Genomic DNA, 21,779 nt, shown 5'->3' with positions numbered 1-21,779 from the left:
TGTTCTGTTTTTTGTATGCTCATTTTTTTGCAATATGTTATTTCATAAAATCTCTCTTATAATTTTTGCATAATAATTTCTGTCCAACAATTGCCTTACAAAGCACAACACCATTTGCAGTGTGAAATAAGGCTCTGAACTAAAACTTGTCTGTGCTAGTCCTAGTTGTGCAATACTTGCAATGATCAGATAAGTCTCTCTCTGACTCTCTCACACAGACTCGGTTTGCTTCTCATTTCTTATTTTCCTCTCAGGTATATTTGGGAGATAAATGAATATTTATAAAATGCTCTGAGTGAAACCTGCACATGAAAAATGCAACAGAATTTGAAAATGTCACAATTATTGATGCTTATTATTTTTTAAAAAGGAAGCTATATTGCAATCAATATCCATGGAGAATTAGGAACTATAAAAATAGAGTGAGGATACTAAAGGTACTGCAGGAAGTTGTGGCTGGCACAACTAAACTGAAGGCGAAGACAACTGAGTAACCTGATGAAGAAAGTCTTGCAATGGCACAAGAAACAGTGGGCAAGTTTTTTTTAATAGTGCTTAGTATTGAAATATATGCAGGACAAAGTATTTGTATTACAGAAGGATGATGAAATCCTTTTCAGTCTGCAAGTAATTAAAGATGAGGTTCATCATTATAAGTAACAGTAATAATTTCAAAGCGTCAGGCTCAGAAAACCTATACTAAAGAGCTGTAACAGAACTGTCAAGAGACATCTCATTTGTAATAACTCCTGGCATTTCAGTGAAATTTCAGAAGGCTGATAGTATTGTGCCAATGTTTAAGGAAAGAAAATTAAATAAACAGAGCAAGCAGGATGACCTAACTGGCTGTGTTATGGTTAACGTGACACCAGCCCCAAGTAGCACATTACAAAAGCTGATACTTGGCCAGATCGTAAATAAGTCAATAACTGGCAATAATTTTCGGTTTTATCAACACTGTCTTGTTGATAAATCCAATTTAATTTATTTAAAAAGGTTGTAAGTCTGTTTCCTACAGATTAGTGTAGGAACATATTTCACAACGTATTTCACAAAGCATTTGATGTACCATTGTGACATTTTGATAAAGATCTTACTTGAGTCTAGTGTCACTGAAGACAGAGACGTTTCAGTCGTCTGGGCCAGCGTGGGTCCAGAAGCAGAGCACGCGCTTTTGAGCTGTGATGCAGAGCAGACACTCACAGAACCAGGTCAGCATTAGCTGGGGATGTCTGCAGTCCTCAGTGACTTGGATCTGTCTTTTCCCTGGTTCACCTTTACAGTGTATTGATGTGATCTGACTTTTAGTGATTTCTGTTATTTTTAATTTTGCTTTATCCGAGTTATCCTCACCTTTCTGTAAGTGTAAAATCACCACTGATAGCATTTCTGAGTGACGTGGAGACTGTAAGATGTAAAATACTAGAGCATAAAGCAGCCAGGCAGAGCAAACAGTGGCTTAGGAAGGTTGGTATATTCACATGAAGGTTCAAAGCGATAGGCCTAGCAGCTAAGATCATAGTCCATACCTCTGGGACCAAGGAGCTGTATAGTGGAAAAGAGTAATGCCAAGAGAAAACGAGGACTCATGACACATGGGCTCTGGAGGCATGCGAATAATCAGAATGATGCTCTTGGAGACACAGGCAGTGCAATTAGGGAGAAGTGTGTAGAGAGGCAGTGACATGGTGGTTTCTCTGTAGCTGCCCTTAATGCTGCCATGAAGTATGGCTTTGATTTGTACGATTTACGGAGGATATTCATGACTGGAGAAAGTATAGAGAGGAACCGTTACATATGATTTAAGGACAGAGGGAATGTGTTATAATGACATATATAAACTAAATAGAGCTAAGAAAGAGTTAATTGCTAAGAAGCAGTTTGGTCCCGTGAATATGCTGCTGAGCAGAAAAGCAATGCTGAATACTGAAGGAGTCTTTAATACAACAGGCTTTAGCAAAAACCAGTGGCTGAAAGCTGGAACAACAAATGTTGAATTAGAGATAATCTTTAACGCCGAGGAAAACAATTATCAGGTGCATTGGACAATTCTTCACTGGAGTTCTAAATCAAGACTGAAAGTCTTTCTGGATGATAACTTGTATTTGAATAAAACGTATCTGAATCAATTAAAGAATGACCCAAGAGATATGGGAAAATTTCTATGCTAGGGACAACTGAGTAGTTCTTGACTTTTCTGCTTAGAAAAGAAATGACCTAGAGGAAGTATGGTAACTGCAAAATTATTGGGGTCACAAAAGGGTTAAATGGTTTGCTTAGGGTACATCATGAGTCAGTGGGAAAGTTATGAATAAGAGCTAAATGGTCTTGGTCCCTTAGCTGCTGTAGGATCCTGTTCAAGAGCATGCCCTAACCAGTCTCATGGGTCATCCTGAAACTAAGCATGGAAGAATTGTTTGTTGAGAGTGATTTCAAGAGTAATTTAGCCAGAGCAAAGCGAATAGAGTGGAATGGGAAGAAAAAGAGCAGAGACACAGGCAGAAACAATTGTGCTGTACTTAACAAAAACCGTGAAGGAAATCTCTGGCCATGGTGACAGAGAAAAAGTTGGTGTTAAGGCAGTGAGAGGGGATAATTAATTCTTGACTTTTGAGCACAGTAAAATAAAAAGCAGCAAAATTTCTCCTCTGATTCACGTGCAGTAAAGAAGGACAGGAAAGAATGGAGTTAGTGAAATATGGGGAAAAAGGACTGTCAGAGCCTTACAGAAGACCAAATTCTTGTTCTTTCTTTTCAAACAGTAGAACTGACAATTTGAATTACAATTTGAAATACAGCTATGGCAAAGTATCTTTCTAAAAACAATTCAGTGCTGGTAGGAATTAGTCCTTCATTAAATTTACTGAGAAGCTGCTTCGAAGCAGAGCATGACCTAATGGGTTTAGCATTACCATTACAGCTGTGTGAAACCATTCCAGTGAATAAACAGCCCAGTGAAGAAAGTGTGCTGGATTTTTAAGATTCTCCCAGTTTAACAGAGTGTGCCAAGTCATTGTTTTAACTGTGGGCCAGATCCTTAAATACTGTAGGGTGCTTAGCTCCACAGCAAGCACTGAGATAATGCTAATTTTCACAATTTAATAATCTGATCCCCCTAAATGAAACCCCCCTCATGGTTTCCTTGGTGATACCACTACAAAAAGGCTGTACAGAATGGCACCAACCTGCCTATAATTGAAAGCAGAATTTTATTCGTCCTCACCTGATGAGTCCCGCTGGGACTGGTGCAGATTTTGGTTTCGCTTTCACTGTAACAGTGATGCTGGAAAGCAGAATTAGAGTTTGGAGAAATCTGACTGGGGCCCTCCCTGACACTTCAGCTTGTCAGAGACCATTCTGTTTGAAATCATTCAGTGGGATTAATTGCTCTCAAAATTATGCCTCAGATTCATATTATAGGAGACTTTTGAACTGCTACTGCATGAGGTAGAAGCCCAGTGCAACAGACCATGCATACGGTATACTGGGAATATCCAGGAATTTATCTAGTACACCGCAATCCCCTGCTCTGCAGGAACGTTTTGGAGATACAAAACAAATACATTTGCAATGGTCAGTAGTCAGGCTCACTGACCTATTTCTGCCTGCAGCATTTCTTACTTATCTGAGCAGAGCCAGGCACACTGGAACTCTTGACGGGAGTGCTGTGTGCCTATGCTCATGAAGGGTTTGGGTTGAAGATTTGGTGCGTTACTGGCACGGCCTTCCAGAGGTCTCCAGCTCTCCCTGTTCCACCTTAAGTGAGCAGGAGCTTCCTGTGCTTCTCCTCTCTGAAAGCCAACCCCTAGATGTTACCTTCAGGCTTCTAGCTGTTCAGTTCAAGATTACACCTGTGCTAACCTGTCTGCGAGCTTTGTGATGCAGATGCAAAAACATCAGAGAAAGATTAATATAACCAACCATTGATTTATTGTGTTCTAGGAAGTAGGGGATAAAGCAGGCTGGCACAATGCCCTGAGCCCAGCCTCCATGATGACTTCTCTTGTCCCGATGTACATCCACCAGCATTTATCTTGTCTGTTCCTCTTTTTCTCCCTTTAGTTTCTCAAACTTCAGGAGTTTCTTTTGGCAGGCATGCTCCTCACTGCTGCTGCTGCTGCTGCTGGAGCTTTCCTCTGAGCTTTTGGAGAGGAGATACTTGATTGCCACTGTGTCCTTCTTGTTCATTTGCAAGCAGAGGCAGGAGGATTCGCTCACCTTAAATGACTCCCCCCACATATTACGGCACAAATCAGTCCCATTTGCGAACATCTGTGTGTCAGATAAGAAATGCATCAATTATATTTTAAAAGAATCGAGCTGAAATCAGTTTGTATCAAACTTACAAACAGTTATAGCATTTTAAAAAAATGGTACTAGATTATAAAAAAGCAGTCTCCAGTCATTCCCTGTCTCGCTGTGTGCCATGTTTCATCATTTCTGAGATATCTTAAAATGTTATCCTGTCCCACAGCTGGCAAAAGTGATTTGCCTGTTGTGAGAGCAAGTGATTACACAAAATGCAGCATGATCAACAGCCAGCCCTTTGTTTCCACCCTGGGGCTGACAGTCCAGCTAGCTTTCTTGGACTGACAAATCAAAGCTGTGTGTGAGAGGCTGTACAACTTGGAGCATGTCAGGACACTCTGACATGTGTTGGGATCAGAGTAGTGCTGAAAGTGCCCGCCAGTGCTTTGAATATAGGAATCTTTCTATCTATCTAAAGACCAGAGACAGCCCAGTGAAGTCACAGCTTGGTGGGATCTCATTGTGCCTGCTGCAATGTACATCATGACCGGGCAGGATCTCACAGGCAAAGGGAACAGATGTAACTCCCAGAGTGCTGTGTCTAGTGGTGCAATGGCCTTTCTGGCTCAAGAAACTGTAAACTGCAGCTTCTTGTACCCTCCTCAAGTGAATCTATCCTGTTCCTGGTACTACGTTGTCTTTTAAGGTCTACATAAACACACAACAAAGATATTTCTTGTTTGCCAAGCTTACATTGTAGCAACTTTCTGCCTGCCCAGCTTGAGTTTGCCTGATGAATATTAACTTAGGAGTTACCTCATCCAGCCACAAAGTAGGCAGGTTATATACTTATTTTGCCTGCATTTCTCCCATGTGTTTGTGGCTGAAGTTCATTCTTTCCTGTTTCTGTAAAGGAAACTTTAGATACTCCCAGAAGAAAAGCTAAGAATGAAGTTGGAGTGGGAGTGATGGCCTTGGGAATTAAGGAGTGGGAGCGTAATGACTGAAACAGCAGGCCAGGCAGCAGGAGTGTTGAGCTCCGTTGCAGACTGGTTCACCTTGACCACGTCACCAGCATCTCTCTGAAGGAAGCTGTTTCATCTATAATAATACAAGCAGGCCTTGCACATGATGCTGATTCTTTAATCCTACAATGTTTCTCTTAGTGCTTTAATTTCTGGATGCTGTACTGGTTTACCATCATGGCCGGCTCATGTAAAGATCTGACACACTGAATCTTGCGTAAGGTGCCCTGTGCATGGGAGCTGCTCTGTGTGCAAAAAAATAATGAGCACAGGTTTAAGTCTATTATGTGGAAGTGAGACTGGGCATCTATAGTTTTGCAACTTCTTCTGCTCCACCTATTTTCCACAAGTTATTCTTATGAGATGTTTCCCTGTCTCCCAACATGCAAAACTATGTTGACGTATACTGTGCGGGAAGGCAAATGTGAAGAAATCATACTAATCACTATTGCCTTAGGAATCTCTCGTTTGTGAACAATAAAAAGTCCAGTCCAAGTAATCCCAAGGACTCTCTATTTCAGTTCACACCATCTCTATCCATGGCTCGCTCCAGGGATGCTGCAGTTGCTGGAGGAGGAGCCTGGAGGCTGGCACTGCACTGGGAGCAATGCAGGGTCAGAAATGGAAAGGCTGCTGCATCTAGTTTTCTCCTTGTGTTCTCAGGGCAGGCAGATCTTAGCTGTTTCTTTCCCACTATTCCTGTGCTTTTAAGCAACATTTGACATTTTCTTCCAGCTTCTGTATAGTTCCTGGATTTCTGCCTGCTTTTAGCTAATAATTCCAGACAATATTAAAAGCTGTCATGTGGGTTTTCTCAGCTCTGTGTGCAAGAGACATGGCTACATCCCATTCTTGTGTCCCACAAGTTATGTAACACATATTGATGCTCTTCTCCTTGCTAAATCTGTAATTTTATTTTGACCTTCTTCCTAACTCTTCTTGAAGATCAAAGCATAGCCAGAAAGCTGCAGCAAAGAGTGCACACAGCCCTTTTTACCAAACATGTCCCTAAATTACCGCAAAGGATTCTGATTCTTCAGCTTCTTGGAAAATGCTCTAGCCTGTGCGTTAACGTTACTTGGGGAGCTCTCAGCTGGGAGAACAATGACAAAATGTGCCTCATTTCAGACAGGCTAAAGCTGGCTTTGCTCCATTGTGCATTCTTAATATGCAGCATTTGTTCCATATTCAGCATTTGTTCCGAACAGTCCTTAGAACCACTTGCAAATGCCAAATACAGGGCTGCTGATGGCTCCTCTGTGCAGGCTGAGGGCATCAAAAGAAAGTGAGCATCTGTCCGCAGTGCTCTGACACTGGAGAACCATTTGTGTTTCTGGGGAACAGTAACGATCTTTTCCATGAGTTGAGTCCAAACCAGGCGAGTCTGGTGCTTGTGTATCATGTAATTTTCAACTGGGGAATGTGTTTTTTTTTTTAATTTCTCGGAGGAAACTTTACTCTTACTTAGCATGCAAGCATATTTTTGGTGAAAAACATGGGCAGTTTAGGGTGTGGTTCCATTTAGTTTAGGAATAGCTGTGTCTGGCTTCGAGTGATAAGACCTCTGGATTTGCTGCATGTTTTCCCCTGCAGATGGTATATTTTCTTTAAGAAATAAGTACAAGGGAATTCAAGGTTAAAAGCTTCTATCTCTGGACCAGGGACAGTTTGAAGAGGGACTGGAGATTATTTATGGAGATTATGATTTCGTTTTTCACTTCATCTGGAACTACTGATGATTTAGCACATCTGGGAAACTAAGCGCTAAGTTTCCGCAGCCCATTTGTTTTTTGGCCATCTTCCTGAGGCTGCTGATTAGTGTCACTTTTGCAAGGCAGACAGCAATCCTGCACTAACTGGACTGTGACTTCCACTTATATCAGTTGCTGAAATGACTTCTGGAAGTACATACACTTGAATTGAACTCAAAACAATGAATCTGGGATCTCTGCAAGCCTTACTATCAGTTCCTAAGCACTACACTTCAATTTTGTTTACTTCTGCAATTTGGACATTTTTCATGAACTCAGTAAAGTTCAACTATTAAAAATATTGAAATGAATCTAGCAGGTTTGACCTTTATTATATTGCTCTGATGGTAAACTTACTTGAGTTACTAGAAAAAAATCCAGGCAATCTTGCTCCTTTAAGTCTCGTCAGTTCTCATTTTATATGTTTTTGCTCATAAAGTTAGTTATCCCAACCATTAAACCTTCTTAGAAAGATGAAATGAGCTCTCAGAAAGCTTATCGGGGCTGCTTTTTAACCATCAGAGTTCCATAGAACAAAGTTAGCTCTACCTAGTCATTGAAAAATGCAGCGGAGAACACACATCAGAGACATGATAGGGTCTATGGAGAACAAAAGGCAGACAGAAGAATGTTGGGAGTTACAGATTTGGAAGATGGAAAAGGACTTGAACAGAAAAAGGTAAAACAGAGAAAAGGGCAAAGATGCCTAATAGGCATGAAAACTTTGAAAAACCCTTAGTGATTCCGGAATTTACATCCCAATTAAAAAAAGACACAGCTGTGTAAAGCCCCACGTTGTGTCAGGAGCCTTATAAAATACATCTCAGTGTCTCAGTTGTATGAACAAAGTACATTTATCTCCCACTTTCTAAACCCCACTGTGGGTAAAATACTGGTGCTGCTCGAACCTTTACTTTTGGTTCAGAAGTGGTATGAATAGTGAATAATTAAATGTACATATACTTAGAGCAAGCTATCTACATAAATGTTTTAAAATTTATATATTTAAAAAGTCTGAAGTAGGTATGGCTTAAAACTGCTGAAGTTAAATTAATTAATCTGTTGCATTTTACAACCATATATTCAGGAAAAAAAAAAAGAGAAGAATTCTTAATGCCATCTTTTCTGCTCCAGTTGATCAGGTTTTCTTACCTCACTGTACAGACTACATTTATCCTTACAGCGGTTTTCTCCACTTTCATCCCATTTCCAGTCTGTCAGCCAGTTACGAACACATATGGAATCATCTTTGCAGGCTTCATACCTTCAGGGAGATTAGCGTGGAAGATACAGTTATTTCTCTCACTTTTTTTCCGGTGGACTCAGATTCACCTCCCAAAGTGTACGTGGGCTCTGCGAGTACTGTGGTAGGGTTGCACAGTGCAGCTTAGCAACAGATCTTCAAGAAATGTGCATATTATTTTGGGTTGACATGTATGTAAACCCTGAGCTGGCCAGGAAGAACTAAATCCCAATGAAAACTAAACAGTTCACCCACTATGTTTTACACTCACGAAAAGGACTTACGTTCTGAGGAGCAACACTAATTCACGCAGTGTTTTCTGCTTTGGCTGGTTTTACGGAGTGGTGGAAGTGCTGTGTGGGAGTGCGTGCTGTGGATACTGATGTTCAATATTGTGACACGTACGCTAAGAGTGAGCTGTCATTTGAAGAAAATGTAGGGAAGGTTTGTATTTATGAATTAATATAAGAAAAGGAGAATGGTATTTCCTGAGCAGGGGGTTGCTGTGAGGAATGTGCACTGAAATAAGAAAAATCCACAGATGACAAAATCATATAAACTAATAGTCGGTTAACTCTAGAACAATATTTTGAAAGAAGTTAAACTTGAAGTGAAGAAGGAAAGATAAGAGTTTTGTAGGGTATAGGTCTAAAGTTTTAAATTTTAATTTAACTTGATAGTAGTAATGTAAAAAAAAGCCTATAAACAGCCTGGAATGAGTACAGTATGCAACTGGCTGGTCTATGTGATGAGAGATCTCATGACACAATTTCCTTCCTTCCACTTTTTTTTGTGTTCTACTTTTTGGCTCTTACCTTTCCTAAGATTCCCTTTCTGCAAATCAGTTATCATATACTTAAATTTAGTCTCAATTGCTTCAGGCGGACTGTTCACAGCAGTAACTGAGAGTGCCAAAACCATGAGGCACAGCTTTCAGAAAGTTACTGTCATTCAGCACGGTATTTATAAGTAAAGCCTTTGGCTATATTTTTCTGTTTATAATTTTTAATCTTCAGGGACCCGTTTCCAAAAATATTTTCTATGAAGAGGGCTGCAGACTTATATTTTTAAAAGAAATATGAGGTCATGTGGTCACAGAACTATAAGAATTAAACAGGTCTAGGGCAGGAGTCACATATTCTCAGATGTATTCATCCACGAATCTGCTGTCATAGGTAAGGGCTGTGCTGGAAACACAGGCTGCAATTTGATAAATCACTATAATGTGACACTAATAGGCAGATCCTACCAGCTTGTGCCGTGACTGGATTTGGGACTAGGGACTGTAAGAATAATTGGCTTGTGGGTTGTTAGCTGCTGCGGGAACTCTGAGAAATACACACGGAGGTGACTCCCCAGTGACAGCAGCTGATTCGCTAATGCTCGTCACTTTGCCAGCCTGAAGGCAGTGTGGCTGGGAGCACCAGGGCAAACTTTTTGTTAGTCACCATCTCTGAGCTCTCCACGTACCAGCATCAGATTCAACACTTAGCCTTGATTCTTCAGGCCGTGTAGGCACGTCGTTTACGCACACACTTAATTCATTGCTTTCTAGCCAAATCGATCGGTATCTGCTGTGAACTGCCTAATACTAGAGCTTCCACTTACAGCAACTGTGTCCTTCCCACAGTCTTATTTTTTGGTTTCTTGTTTTTATTTGCCAAAGTATTTCTGAGCTTGATGGGCTCCCACACCAGGGTTGCTTCATGGCCTCTGAGACAGGGCTGCTGCCATGTGGGTGGGGACAGAGCAGGGGAAGGAATGAGCAGCCTGTGGGGCTGAGGAGATGGCAGAACTGGTTCTCTGGAAATTGGTGTTACCTTCAGTTATACTTTTCAAATTATCAGTATGTATTTCAGAGTTTTACTGAACTGGGTCATTCATGCAATGCCTCTGGTTTCCTCAGGAATTTGAATTACATAAGTTTATAAAAGCCTTTATATTTTTATTCACTATTATCTAATGAATTGTCAGATGAAATGTCTCTGTGGTTCATTATATAAGCAGGTAGCAAGGCAAAACTCTCTTGTTATGAGTTTATCTCAACAGAAGTAATTATGAAGATAAGTTTATGAAAATTTGTGACTTATGAAAAGTCTGATTTCTGCTGTCTAGAAACCTATAAGTGGTTTCTTCAAACATTAATTAAAGCCTATGAGAAACATAAACATAAAATACTTAGAAGATCCTCCCTGAACATACTAACTAGGCCAGGATATTTTTATGTCAAAGCTTTTTTCTTCCACTTTTGTAACTAGCTGTTTCTCTTTTAAGGGGCACAGGGCCCTTTCACAGGTGGATCACAAAATAGCATGTACATTGGGCTCTTTCAAAAACAATAGTTTTAGGACTAGTGGGAGCAAGGAATCCTAAGACAATAGGAAGAAAAGGAAGGCCCCAAGCTAGTCAGATGAATTACTTTTACATGAAGTCACTGCTCATTCAGAATCCTCTGCACATTTCTGGCCACAAAGACATACAGTATGCAGCAGGCACACTCACAGCATGTAGAGAAAGTAGGTCACATCACTAGCAGTGTTACAGCACGCTGAAGGGACTCTAGTGAATAGAACACGAAGAAAATGTTACTTTAAATCACCAGAAAGAGTGGCAATTCTGTCCAGGCTCTTTTCTAGCCTTAGGCCTTAAGCAGCGTGAGGGAATGGGGCTGACATTGGCATTAGTCAGGCACACAGACTAGCATGCATGTTAACAGGTCATCATTACAATTTTGATTCAGGCCAGGCATCTATGACGCCAACAGGAGCAATAGATCATTGTTCAGTACTTGTTTAGAGTCGAGCGTACTCTGTGCCAGGAGACTACGCTGGAAAAGGGTCAGTTTTTCCTGTGCAGCAGCTCTCAGTCACTCCCCCCAATACTTTCCAACAAGAACAGTTAAAAACCATGTTGATCTAGAGGTTCTGCCAATACCCAGAGGACACTGAGGGTTTTGCTGTGTAATATTTACCCTTTAACATACACTTTGGTATAAATCTCATATATACTAGGGCTGACTTAAACCGGTTCACAGATGTAAACTAAATTTACAGGGTGTTTTTTATTTCATCTTTACACTTTCATTGGATATAGCAGTTTGGTGATGACTTTGCACACGACTTAGTTCGTGATACTTTTGTTTTAGATACTGGTATTCTATTGCTTTGCCTGTCAGATCTATTCTAAAGATCACTGGCAACTCCAACACTTTAATATCCAAAAGTTTTCAAATTTTGTTAATATTTGGTTCTGAGCTTTGAGATTCTGAGCACTGAGACAAATTCAAAGTCTCAGTCTTTATCTTCAAGGAGGTCAATAATCTGGATTCAGTTTAGAAGATTACCAAAAATTTAGGACGGAAAATGGTACATGACAAATCTGTTCCTGAGGCACATGGAGTTAGTTTCCTGACACAGAAATAAAATTCATCACTACAGAAAACTCTAGGGAAGCTATGAAATACATCAACCCTTCTTACCCTCTTCCATTACAAATCTGAGCTATACTTCTGGTTTATTTCTCTTGCACAAAGCAATGGAGACATATTGAAAGACAAATTCTACCAGAATACTGCACTGACTGCCCCAAGAGAGAAGATTCTCTGATTCTGTGAGAACTGAAATGGAACCATGTGTCAACAATATTCAAGCACTGTACAGAGCAGCACAAGAGAACCTGACCATGCGCTACCACGTGTTCTGTATTTTCTAAGCTTCCAAGAAAAGCTCTTTTGTAACATTTTTAGAAGTATTAAAACAGTTTTCTGTGATTTTCAGAGCAGCCTAAGGCATTCAGGCATTCACAGTTCATTACTTCAAGGGATGTTAGCAGTTCTAATCCTACAGTGTGAACACAGCCTGTGCTGTTTGTACTACGCTTCACACCAATTTAATCATACAGACAAGTTACTGTAGTTACTAGGCACAACATTAATACGGTACTGACTGAGATTTCTCTGTTACGTGATGACATTAGTTAAGATCCAACATCTCAAAACAGGGAAGGAGGGAGGGAGATTTACATGCTGGATATGGACCACTGGAAAAAATCTCAGTACTCCACCTGCATGTAATCCTGCTACCCCAAGACCAAAGACAGATGGGTGCTGGGTTGTTCCACTACATGTCTTGCACTCAAAACATAACGTGATCACCTCATGCTGTATTTTTGGGAAATAAAATTAAATGCTATTATGCTTGTTTATTGCTATTAATATTTTAGCATTACTGGGCTGCAAGCTTCTCTGAAGTTTAGAAGTGATTTTAGAGAGGATGATGGAAGGGAACAGAAAAGGCCAAGGGTGAAAAATTAAGGAGTTTAGCTAACTTGTTATATGAATTCACTGAAAACATACAGGAAGTGGCTGCTTTCATGATTTTGTAGTGCGTTCTTCACGGTGAGGCTGGTGAGGCACTGGCACAGGTTGCCCAGAGAAGCTGTGAGTGCCTCCTCTCTGGAAGTGGTCAAGGCCAAGCTGGACAGGGCTTTGGAACAGGGGCTTGGAACTAGATAATCTTTAAGGTCCTTTCCAACCCAAACCTTTCTATGATCCTATGATCTTACACATACAAAAGGAATGTATGATAACATGATAAAGTATTTAGGTTTAAACTTCTGTCTGGATAAATGCTAACTCACAGGCATAGACTTTTCAAAGGGTGGGCAGGCCCTCTCTTCTGTCAGTGGCTGTCAACGTGGCAAGAGCTCCTCCGTCACATCGAGCAGGTCTGATGCTACTGAGCTGCATCCTCATGGAGAGCAGGGCAGTGCTGGCCCAGAGTCACTAAACTCCAGTGACTCCATCCGGCATTCAGCCTCTGTTGTCATTATTTTGGGGGTAGTGGCTCAGCAGAGGAAAAAGTAGAGATGGCAAACAAGAAATGAAGAGGAAGAACAAGAGAAAAGGCATAAAGGTGGTGCAACACCATTGAATGCCACTTGATTGTGAGACCTGTGCTTCACCAACCGGTGCTGGTTGACACCCTAACAACACAGGCATAGTAAGCTAAACAAAAATACTTTGATAAAAAGCTGAACCTACCAGTCATCACAAAAGCTTTGACACAGTGGAACAGACCGAATAGCAGCAGTGTAGTTGGGATGGATCCAGCGAGCAGCATATGGAGAACACTGGTAAAAGCATTCAATTTTCTTTGTGAAATCTTCACAGCTGTGGTGGGTGAGAAAAGCCACAAATAAGCCTGTTTCTTAGCATCAAGGCTCTCGCCTCAGTTTTCTAGGCCTGCTTTGATGTGGATGCAATAGTACAGACCAGGAGAAAAACACAGAAAACATCCTTTTGCCCTGTTAGTGTCTAGGTTCCAAACTCATTCCTTTGGCATTGTGTGCAGACTCTGACCATGCAATTACCATAGCCAGCGAAAGAGTGCACAAATGTTTCCATGCATATTTCAGCCCTATTTGTGTAAGCTTTCTGTAAACTTTTGAGGCCTTGAGTTTTCCTGGCAAGAATGATTCCAGGCAATAATAAAATGTAGTTTAAAACTATAGTACAAAACTTCTTCTGTGCTGTAGCCTCTTGTTTTCACTGATTTTTAGATTTTCCCACCACCCAGCTGAAGTTACTTAAAAGCGCGAACTGTTGCTGCTCTTCTGGGAGCGGCAGGCTATAGCTGTTACTTTTGCACATCTGTTTTTGCTTAATTGTTTTGTACTTTCATTCTTTTATTTCTATGACTTGCCATGTTTCACAGCTCAAGCATCTAACAGGATACTAAAAATCTTAATTATGAAGACATTCTTCATGATTACAAAACCCACAGGACTACAAGAATTTTTATTCTAAATATGCAGAAGTTTCATTTCTGGGTTCTTACGCATTTTGTTTGCGAAATTTAATAATCTAGTGGATCCACTTTCTAAACAAAGGAAGACGCTTGGCCTATATTGACTAGAGCTACAGAGGTGTGGCGTGGTGGGATTTATGGGCTTTTGTGAGAGGAGAAGAAATAAAATCAGATTTTGGTCAGGTAGAGAGAAAAGATGATTGCAGCCAGGCTGGGTGGCACAATCTCTAGGGCAACCTAATGATTGTCCACCAGCAACTCCAGTTCCCATTAGCTGAGTGGCTGCTGTAGCACCCGTCTATTGAACCAGGACAGAGACAACATCAAAGCTGACTTACGATTTACTGAGTTGCCCACATCTGTTCCAGTAGCTGTTGTTTACTTTAATTACTGGGGAATGAGCCAATTGCTCTGTGAAGTCTGCGTAGCAACAGGAAGCTGTTAGGAATGAAACAGAGATCTTGCAATAAGGGTTTTCTTTAATACTATATTTGCAAGACTTGAAGTGTAAGATGAATCTGTTTTGGTCTGTAACATGGTAAAGTCTCTTAGCGCTAACTAGAAGATGTGCTCAAGCACTAACATTTTTGGTTTTCGAAGCAGCAGTGTAAATGCTAAGTGAGAGGGACTGGCATCAACAGTGCTTTTCAAGCTGTGCCCAGAGAGCCTCAAGAATTGTAGTAGTGTTCTGCCAGATGTTATATCCTGAGGGATACTAACTCTGAAAGCTACCAAACACAAAAAGAGTTGAGGAAAAAGTAGGAAATGCTATACTTCGCTCACTATAGAATTTTGATTGCAACTTTTCCCATTTGATGTCTGCTACAATTAATTAGCTTTTATACTTCATCACAATAAACCAAATTCATCTTTGCTGTAAACTTTTTAAAGCAGATGGAGATATAATAAAAGTAAACTGTATCAGAATTTTAAAGAGAAATTAAAGAATTTTAAAGAAAATAACATCAATGAGAGTTTTGCAGCTGACTTTGTTAAGAACTAGAATCTTACTCTTGGTCTGCATGCAGCAAAATGCCAATGCAGGAAGCTTTTCAAAGGCAACATATCCTGCATCTTATATATTTTTGAGAAATTAAGGGAACTGTCAAAACAGTCAGTGTGCACAGAGCTGTACTTCTAGACTACATTTGGGAAATTCAAACCACTCTTACATTTAGAGTAGAGAGTGCATTCACGCATATGTGGCTCAGGACTTGGCTTCAGTTTGTGGGTGCCCCCTTTCAGACATCCATATTTTTGGCAGGTAGATGACGTTATGACAGCAAAGAGGGTGACAGCAAACCTCAGCATTGTTGTCCAGTTCTTTTTCCTGTATGGAGAGAAATCTTTATTGATATCCTTCATTTCTGGGAGAAGCCATAACATTAAAAGAGGGGACTACTTAAAAAAAGCTACCTGTGTAACCAAACGAAACATGCTCCACAAAGAGGCAAACATAAATATTAAAACACACATTCTCCCTTTCTCTGTGCCGGTATCTGAATATTTCTGCTACACATTTCTGAGGTTTGGTGACAAGTGATAAAAACCATCAATAGCTCAGGCTACTTATGAAAACACAATATAATCTTCAGTAGTTAAGAAAATTATTTTAAATTTCTTACACCAACCTGAATTTATCTTTGAACCCTTCCAAGAGACATTCCTCTGCTGCATTAGATTTGGAGAGAAGAGTGATTAGTTCTAAAACTTGCAGAGATATTTTGCAACACTTGGAAATTACACATTTAATACAGTTGCAAGTGAGCTGTATTAGTAGTGGTCAGCATCTGAGCTGGATAAATTTCATGGATAACTGGCCTTTGGTGAGGCTACGCTAATTTGTACTTCAGAATTGGATCCATTATTTTCTGTCTCTTTTGTAGAGTTTGGTCAAAAATGCAAGATAAAGGCATTTTGTCTGTGGGACTGAAATTTCTGTAATCACTGATTACATATTAGTGAGATAGATAAATCTAGAACCTCTTACATAAATCAATGCATAATTCTTTATATATATTATTATTTTAACCCTTCATTCTTCAGTTAAATATTCCTGTTATCTTTTTGCAATAATTTTGCCTGAATAAGGACGGCAGCTCCTCTATGTACCTAGACTTTTCCGACACAAAGAAAATAACATGTTACAGAAGAAAAAAACTGTCTCTCTAATTTCTTGGTAGTTTCTCACCTCTTTTGCTTTGCTTTCCTTCTGGGTGATACTTCTCCCTGGAACAGGAAGACAGTAAAGTGCTTTCCTCATTTTCACTTTATATACACACCATCTGGCAACAGTGCTCCAGAATTCATTTGCCCTGGAAGAGTTCCTTGACCTTCTGGAATGCTAACACAGATTTATCTCAAAAGCAGATGCAATGACCAGCACATAATGCCCTTTTATTGTTGCAAATGTTGACACGATAAAGAGAAAAGTACAAACCCAGGTTAAAATTAAAAAAAAACCAACAGCTTTCCTATACACCAAAACCAACTAACCACGCTGCCTGTTTTTTGCAGTGATTCCTTGTGTTCTTAATTATTAGATTAATTTCTACAACAGTTTCATGAGGCTCTTATCACAGATTAGGACTTCACTGAATTAGAAACATTAAAAACAACGCTTCATATTTCAGCCTGACTTGCTTAACTTTGGCTATAGATTTGATGGCTTGCCTTGGCTTATGCAGTAATTTTACTGAGGCCCCTGGAAGAGAATTCATGTCTCGCGATTCCTGGTTCTTTGCTCTTTCGTCACAAGATCTTGTTAAAACCCTCAGCTGTTGACTCTGCCTCACGTGTACTCTCCACCCAGTGTCACAAGCACTACAAGAAACTGTTGCTGGTACCATTAATAGTGATTGCTGATTGGATTTCGTTGTGAGATCTGCTTTCTGCAAAGAGGATTCTACATCTGAACACAAACCATCACGTGAGTTGGACATGGTGATTAGAAATACTTTCACAGATCAAATGTTGTTGAGTACTGTAAAGAGCAGCACCACTCAGTACTTGCAATTATTTAGGTGCACAAGGAAAGTAGCATCTGTTGTTTTTGTGTTTAAAACAGAACACTGGCTTGCAGATAATACTCTGGGGCCAGTATTTACAAACCTTTTTTGCTCAAAAAACCAAACATTGGCACAATGGAAGTGTGGTATGAATCTCATTGAGCAAACTCACTGAGCATGATAATAAAACAATCTCTATAAGCTATAAGCACTGATTCCTGTCCTAGCTCTAGTAAGTGCCTCAAGGCAAGTCTTGCTGGCCTAAAAAGAGCCATTTCCAGTTCCGTGGAAATGGAGAGGTTTTTATGTTCCAGGGTGAATTTAATTAAGATAAGCTTAAAGAATGAATTTAATTAAGGCAGGTTAAAAAAGCTATAAAATAGCTATAGGAGAAACCGAAGTAAATCTAACGGCTTATTACCCATGGCTTCACCTCATGTGGCTTGATCTAGTGTTGGCTGAGATTCTGGGAGCAAGCTGCTGATTTGTAACGTGAAGGGTTTGCGCGTACTGCTCGGTGCTGGGATCTGTGTGCTCGCACAAAGACCAGACCACGGTACTACACGAGCGCTCCCTTTCCGTGAGGGGATGGGCTAGACAGCCAGGTAAAGAGCACAGAAATAGCGCATGCCGTGGGCCTTGCTCCTCGGTTTGCGTCAGGTGTACGCACGCCTGCAAAGGTGTAAGCGTGCCAGGAGGCTTCTTGTAATGCCTCTGTTCGCTGAATTGACATACAAATTATATTAAGCTATAGGAAACTGGGATCTCTTTCAGGCTTTGAGTACGAGCCAAATGGGACCACTTGCTGGGAGATTAGGCAGAGTTTCTAGCAGCAGGAAGGAAAATTGTCATATGTTTGTGATTTCACAGACTTGGCTTTGGCTAGCAATACTTGTAAGCAGGCTCAGGCTAAGGAGATTTTAGAGATCTCGGCTTTACATTTGCATCACCTGAGAAGTGACTCTTGATTCTTTTTTCTACAGGTATGTTCTGACTAGTTATTTGGTGCTACACTGAGAAATTTGTTAAAGGAAGCTTCTTGCCCCTTCCCATACTTGAATGGGTAGTTTCTCTTTATTTGTTAAAACTGAACATATTTTCAAGTACTTAGTGATGTTCTTGTAATTTTTAGACTCCTGCTGCCATTGAATTTTTAACTTTAATTTCAGTCACAGTGCCCTGTAACTTCCATTCATTTCTTCAAGAGCTAGAGTTAAAGCAGGCATTGTGTTAAGGGAAAAATTAAAGTGTGCATGATGCTAAGATATTGCCACAGATGGCAATTCAGGCACCACAACATTAAATTATTATCATCTGATGATCTAATTGATAGTGGCTGGTGATGCTAGTAAAAGTATGGATCTATTTCAAAACCACAAACACTGCCGTACTAGGTCTCAAGAGTCATCTACCTGAGCAACTTCCTTCTGGCAAGAGCCATTAGTAGCAAATTAGGGAAAAAACTGCTTAGAAAATAAAGCTAGTTGCTAACTTCCCAGCTTCTGGCAATCAGTTTAGTAACTATGTCAACTGATGTCTCCTAACTCAATGTAGCGATTCCTTTTTGGTGAGTCAGATCTCTTTAATGACTGAAGTAAGTTTTTACCATTTTATACTCTTGGTGGATCTGCAAAGCCGATGTGGTTAAGGGAAAAATTGTTTGCGCTTCCATACAGTGACAATTGCCAGATCCATTTCCCTTCTTGGCATCCAGAAAGTGTAACAACAGTGTGACTGGAGGGAGACTGAGTTTCAGGAGTGTAAATTAGAGCATTTGGCCTGTTACAGCTTTATTATAGATGGCAATGTGTGCTAATGAAATTAATCTGTTTGTTCCTCATATCTCAGTGTGAGTCTGCATGCTCAGAAGTTGGAAGTGTTTTTCTCATTAACTGTAACAAGAAAAGTAATTAAGAGCACAGGTTGTTATCTAATTTAGTGTCACTCCCGAACCTCCTTTGCAGAACCGCATTTGAAGTTGCAACAAGGGCACATTATTTGATGATCAGTTAAGTATATATTCTTGACTTTGATTATGTTAGACTTCAGAACCAAGCATTTGTATTCACAAATCTCTCTGTGCATGCATCATGTCACAAGTCAAGCTGAATGGCACAGGAGACACTCCAGATGGGCTCAGTCTGGCACTCCTGGATGCAAAAAAAGCTGAGGTCAAATCTTCACGCTACTGAATTTGAGGTGTGATTTGTTTCCATTCACTTTGGCAGAGCTGGGATTTCTCCTTTTATTTTGTCTGTGTAAGGAATACATCGTGGCATGAAGCAAGGCTTACTTGCTTTATTTGGGTACACAAATGTTGCTGAGCTAGTTCTCCAGCAGGACACAGGAATGACAAAAGCACCAGTAATTGTCTATAACCAAGAGACTGAGTCGGTGGAGGAAAAAAAAGCAGATATTTTAATGAATAGTAGGTTTAAAAAGCAATCAGAACCCAAACAACAAAATTATCATTGTAAAAATGTTATTTTAAGCCCCATGTTAGGTTTTTCAAAATTAGAGGGGACAAAAACCTACTTACTTCAGCTTATTACTGCATTGAAAGCGCCTCTGGAAACTGAACGTTCTTCCTTTGCCCTAGTCTTTCATTTGGCTTTCACATTCTGCTAGTCTGTTACTGTGAGGTTCCTTGAACCACTAACAATTATTGTTATTTTTTCTACGAAGAATGGGCTTTGGTTTGGATAGCTACCGACTGTGTGGCGTGATGTGGGCTCTCTCAAGTGATGAGGAAAATCTGAGTCCAGCTTGATTTATGCTCCAGAATTAACCAACTGCAGTCTCGCTTCTAATTTAGACTATAAATATTTGATCGGATTTTCTGCAATCATTTATGAATGATTAATTTATTCCCAAGAAGAAACTATTAATACTATTTTTAAAATTTAATTATGTGTTTATTTAGGTATTATTTCTGTAGAGGTAATGACTAGATGTCCGTGAATAAAGTTGTGATGTAGTGGTTTAAAGTATTTGGTGCCGGTACTGAATTATGGATGGCCATGTCCCACAGCTCCCTTTTCTGCCATCACCCTGTTCTGCCCCTTTCCCTTCAGCCAGCCACGTGGGGGAACTGATCCAGCAAAAAGAAATCAAGCACTTGCCCCTGCCTCTGGTATTTCTTGCCAGATCACCGTCTCCATTCAGTTTATAGCAGAGCTGAAGAAGAGTTGTGTCGCTGTGAGGACAAGGGTGGTACATCACAGTCAGAGAGACAAGTAGGGGAAGGGAGGACTGGCAGTACTTTAAGTCAGAACTGCCAGCCTCTAAGCCCCGCAGTGTTAGCATTCTGGATTTTTTAATTGTTACGTTGAACACCTTGTAATCAAAATTAAGAGCTGACAGGTCTAAAAAGAAGACAAATAACGCAAAGGCAAAGTAACAGTGAGATCATACTGGTCAACGCATTAAAAGGCAATGACTGGAAACCACCAGATTAATCATTGCTGAGCTTTTCCTGTTAGTATCACAGCAGGGATGAATTTTAAGGAGGACGCAGTTGAGGTCCATGTAGTGTCTTTGCAGACATCTCTGAGGAATGACTCCCATACGTGTCACAGTAGTTGTAGATGGTTTGACTCATTGCCCTGTGATGAATCTCTGGTTAGAAAATTGACCACAACACTCATGGAAGAAGTATTTTTCTCCAGTACCTTTCTTTACATTGTCACCTCTCTCTCTGCATCCTTCAAACGGCTTTCCTCTCTGTTGTATCAATCAAAACTTGCTTTCACTTCCAATGCCCTTCTCAGTTTTTCTATGCCATTTCTGTCTTTCAATAGACACACAAGGACTCTTGAAGTATCCCGATGCCAGCCCCCACTGCACACCTGCTGGATTTCCATGGCTTGCTTTCTAGCATTTGTTATATTTGGGAGGCATTTCCATAGGTAACAGTAGAACTATGTGTAATCTTCCCCTGGCCCTTAAAGCTCATCTTTCTTTGGGTGCCCCAAATTGTGACAAGATTGTGACAACAGTTAGGATCTGATACTACTCCTGCTGGCCAGCATTGCTCCATTCCCCGTGTGCTTTCCTTTCTGGACCTTTCAGAAACATACATGCTTATCTGCATATATAATTTGTACTCTTTTAACACCTAGGGATAACAGCTCAGCTGTGACAGTTGCTGTACAATCAAGTCCAAGCTGACAGTGAAAGCAGCATATTCACTGGTTTCCCTGTCTCTCCAAAGCCATAACGGGTTTAATGAGTTTGTGTTGCTAAGAAGTGCTGTTAACTTAGCTACTGCACTGAGCTCTCCCTAAACCTCACAGCCATACTTTTAACTCCTGTTATGTATTTGCGTATTTACACCTACTTTCTCCTTATCAGATGTAAATATGTTACCTAGAACAAGGATACAGCAGTGCAAAGCTGTCACTTTGACAGACCGCATCACTGCAAACAAGGATGTATGTCCTTCATAATATATAAAGAAGGAAAATAATTGGAAAGCAAATTGTATTCAGTTAGGATGGGACTTTTATTATACTTAGATCTAGTAACTGCCATCCTGAATCCCATTGCCAGTTTGTCTACTTCATTATTCTGTCCCTGAGACTAACTAATAGTTTCCAGTGAAGATGCACTGGAATAACATACTGTGTAACATACTTCTACGGAATAACCTGCCTGTAAGAACTGTCTTCCTAATCCTCCTTAATTCAATGATTAGC

At 40.3% G+C, this 21,779-nt stretch overlaps 1 protein-coding gene across 1 annotated transcript; it reads right to left on the bottom strand.

Annotated features, from left to right (window-relative positions):
• Positions 1 to 3,907: 3,907 nt before the first annotated feature.
• On the bottom strand, positions 3,908 to 15,397 carry LOC104268287 (riboflavin-binding protein-like). Its single transcript, XM_009879480.1, has 5 exons — positions 15,247 to 15,397; positions 14,413 to 14,512; positions 13,309 to 13,437; positions 8,177 to 8,288; positions 3,908 to 4,272 (listed from the first exon to the last, which is right to left on the bottom strand). Exons 1-5 carry the CDS (start codon positions 15,383 to 15,385, stop codon positions 4,030 to 4,032), a joined length of 723 nt encoding a protein of 240 aa, XP_009877782.1. The 5' UTR covers positions 15,386 to 15,397; the 3' UTR covers positions 3,908 to 4,029.
• Positions 15,398 to 21,779: the final 6,382 nt, after the last annotated feature.

The sequence above is a fragment of the Apaloderma vittatum genome, unplaced genomic scaffold, assembly GCF_000703405.1.
Source record: "Apaloderma vittatum isolate BGI_N311 unplaced genomic scaffold, ASM70340v1 scaffold21402, whole genome shotgun sequence".
Classification (NCBI taxonomy): Eukaryota; Metazoa; Chordata; class Aves; order Trogoniformes; family Trogonidae; genus Apaloderma; species Apaloderma vittatum.
This window is presented reverse-complemented; position numbering and strand designations above follow the sequence as displayed.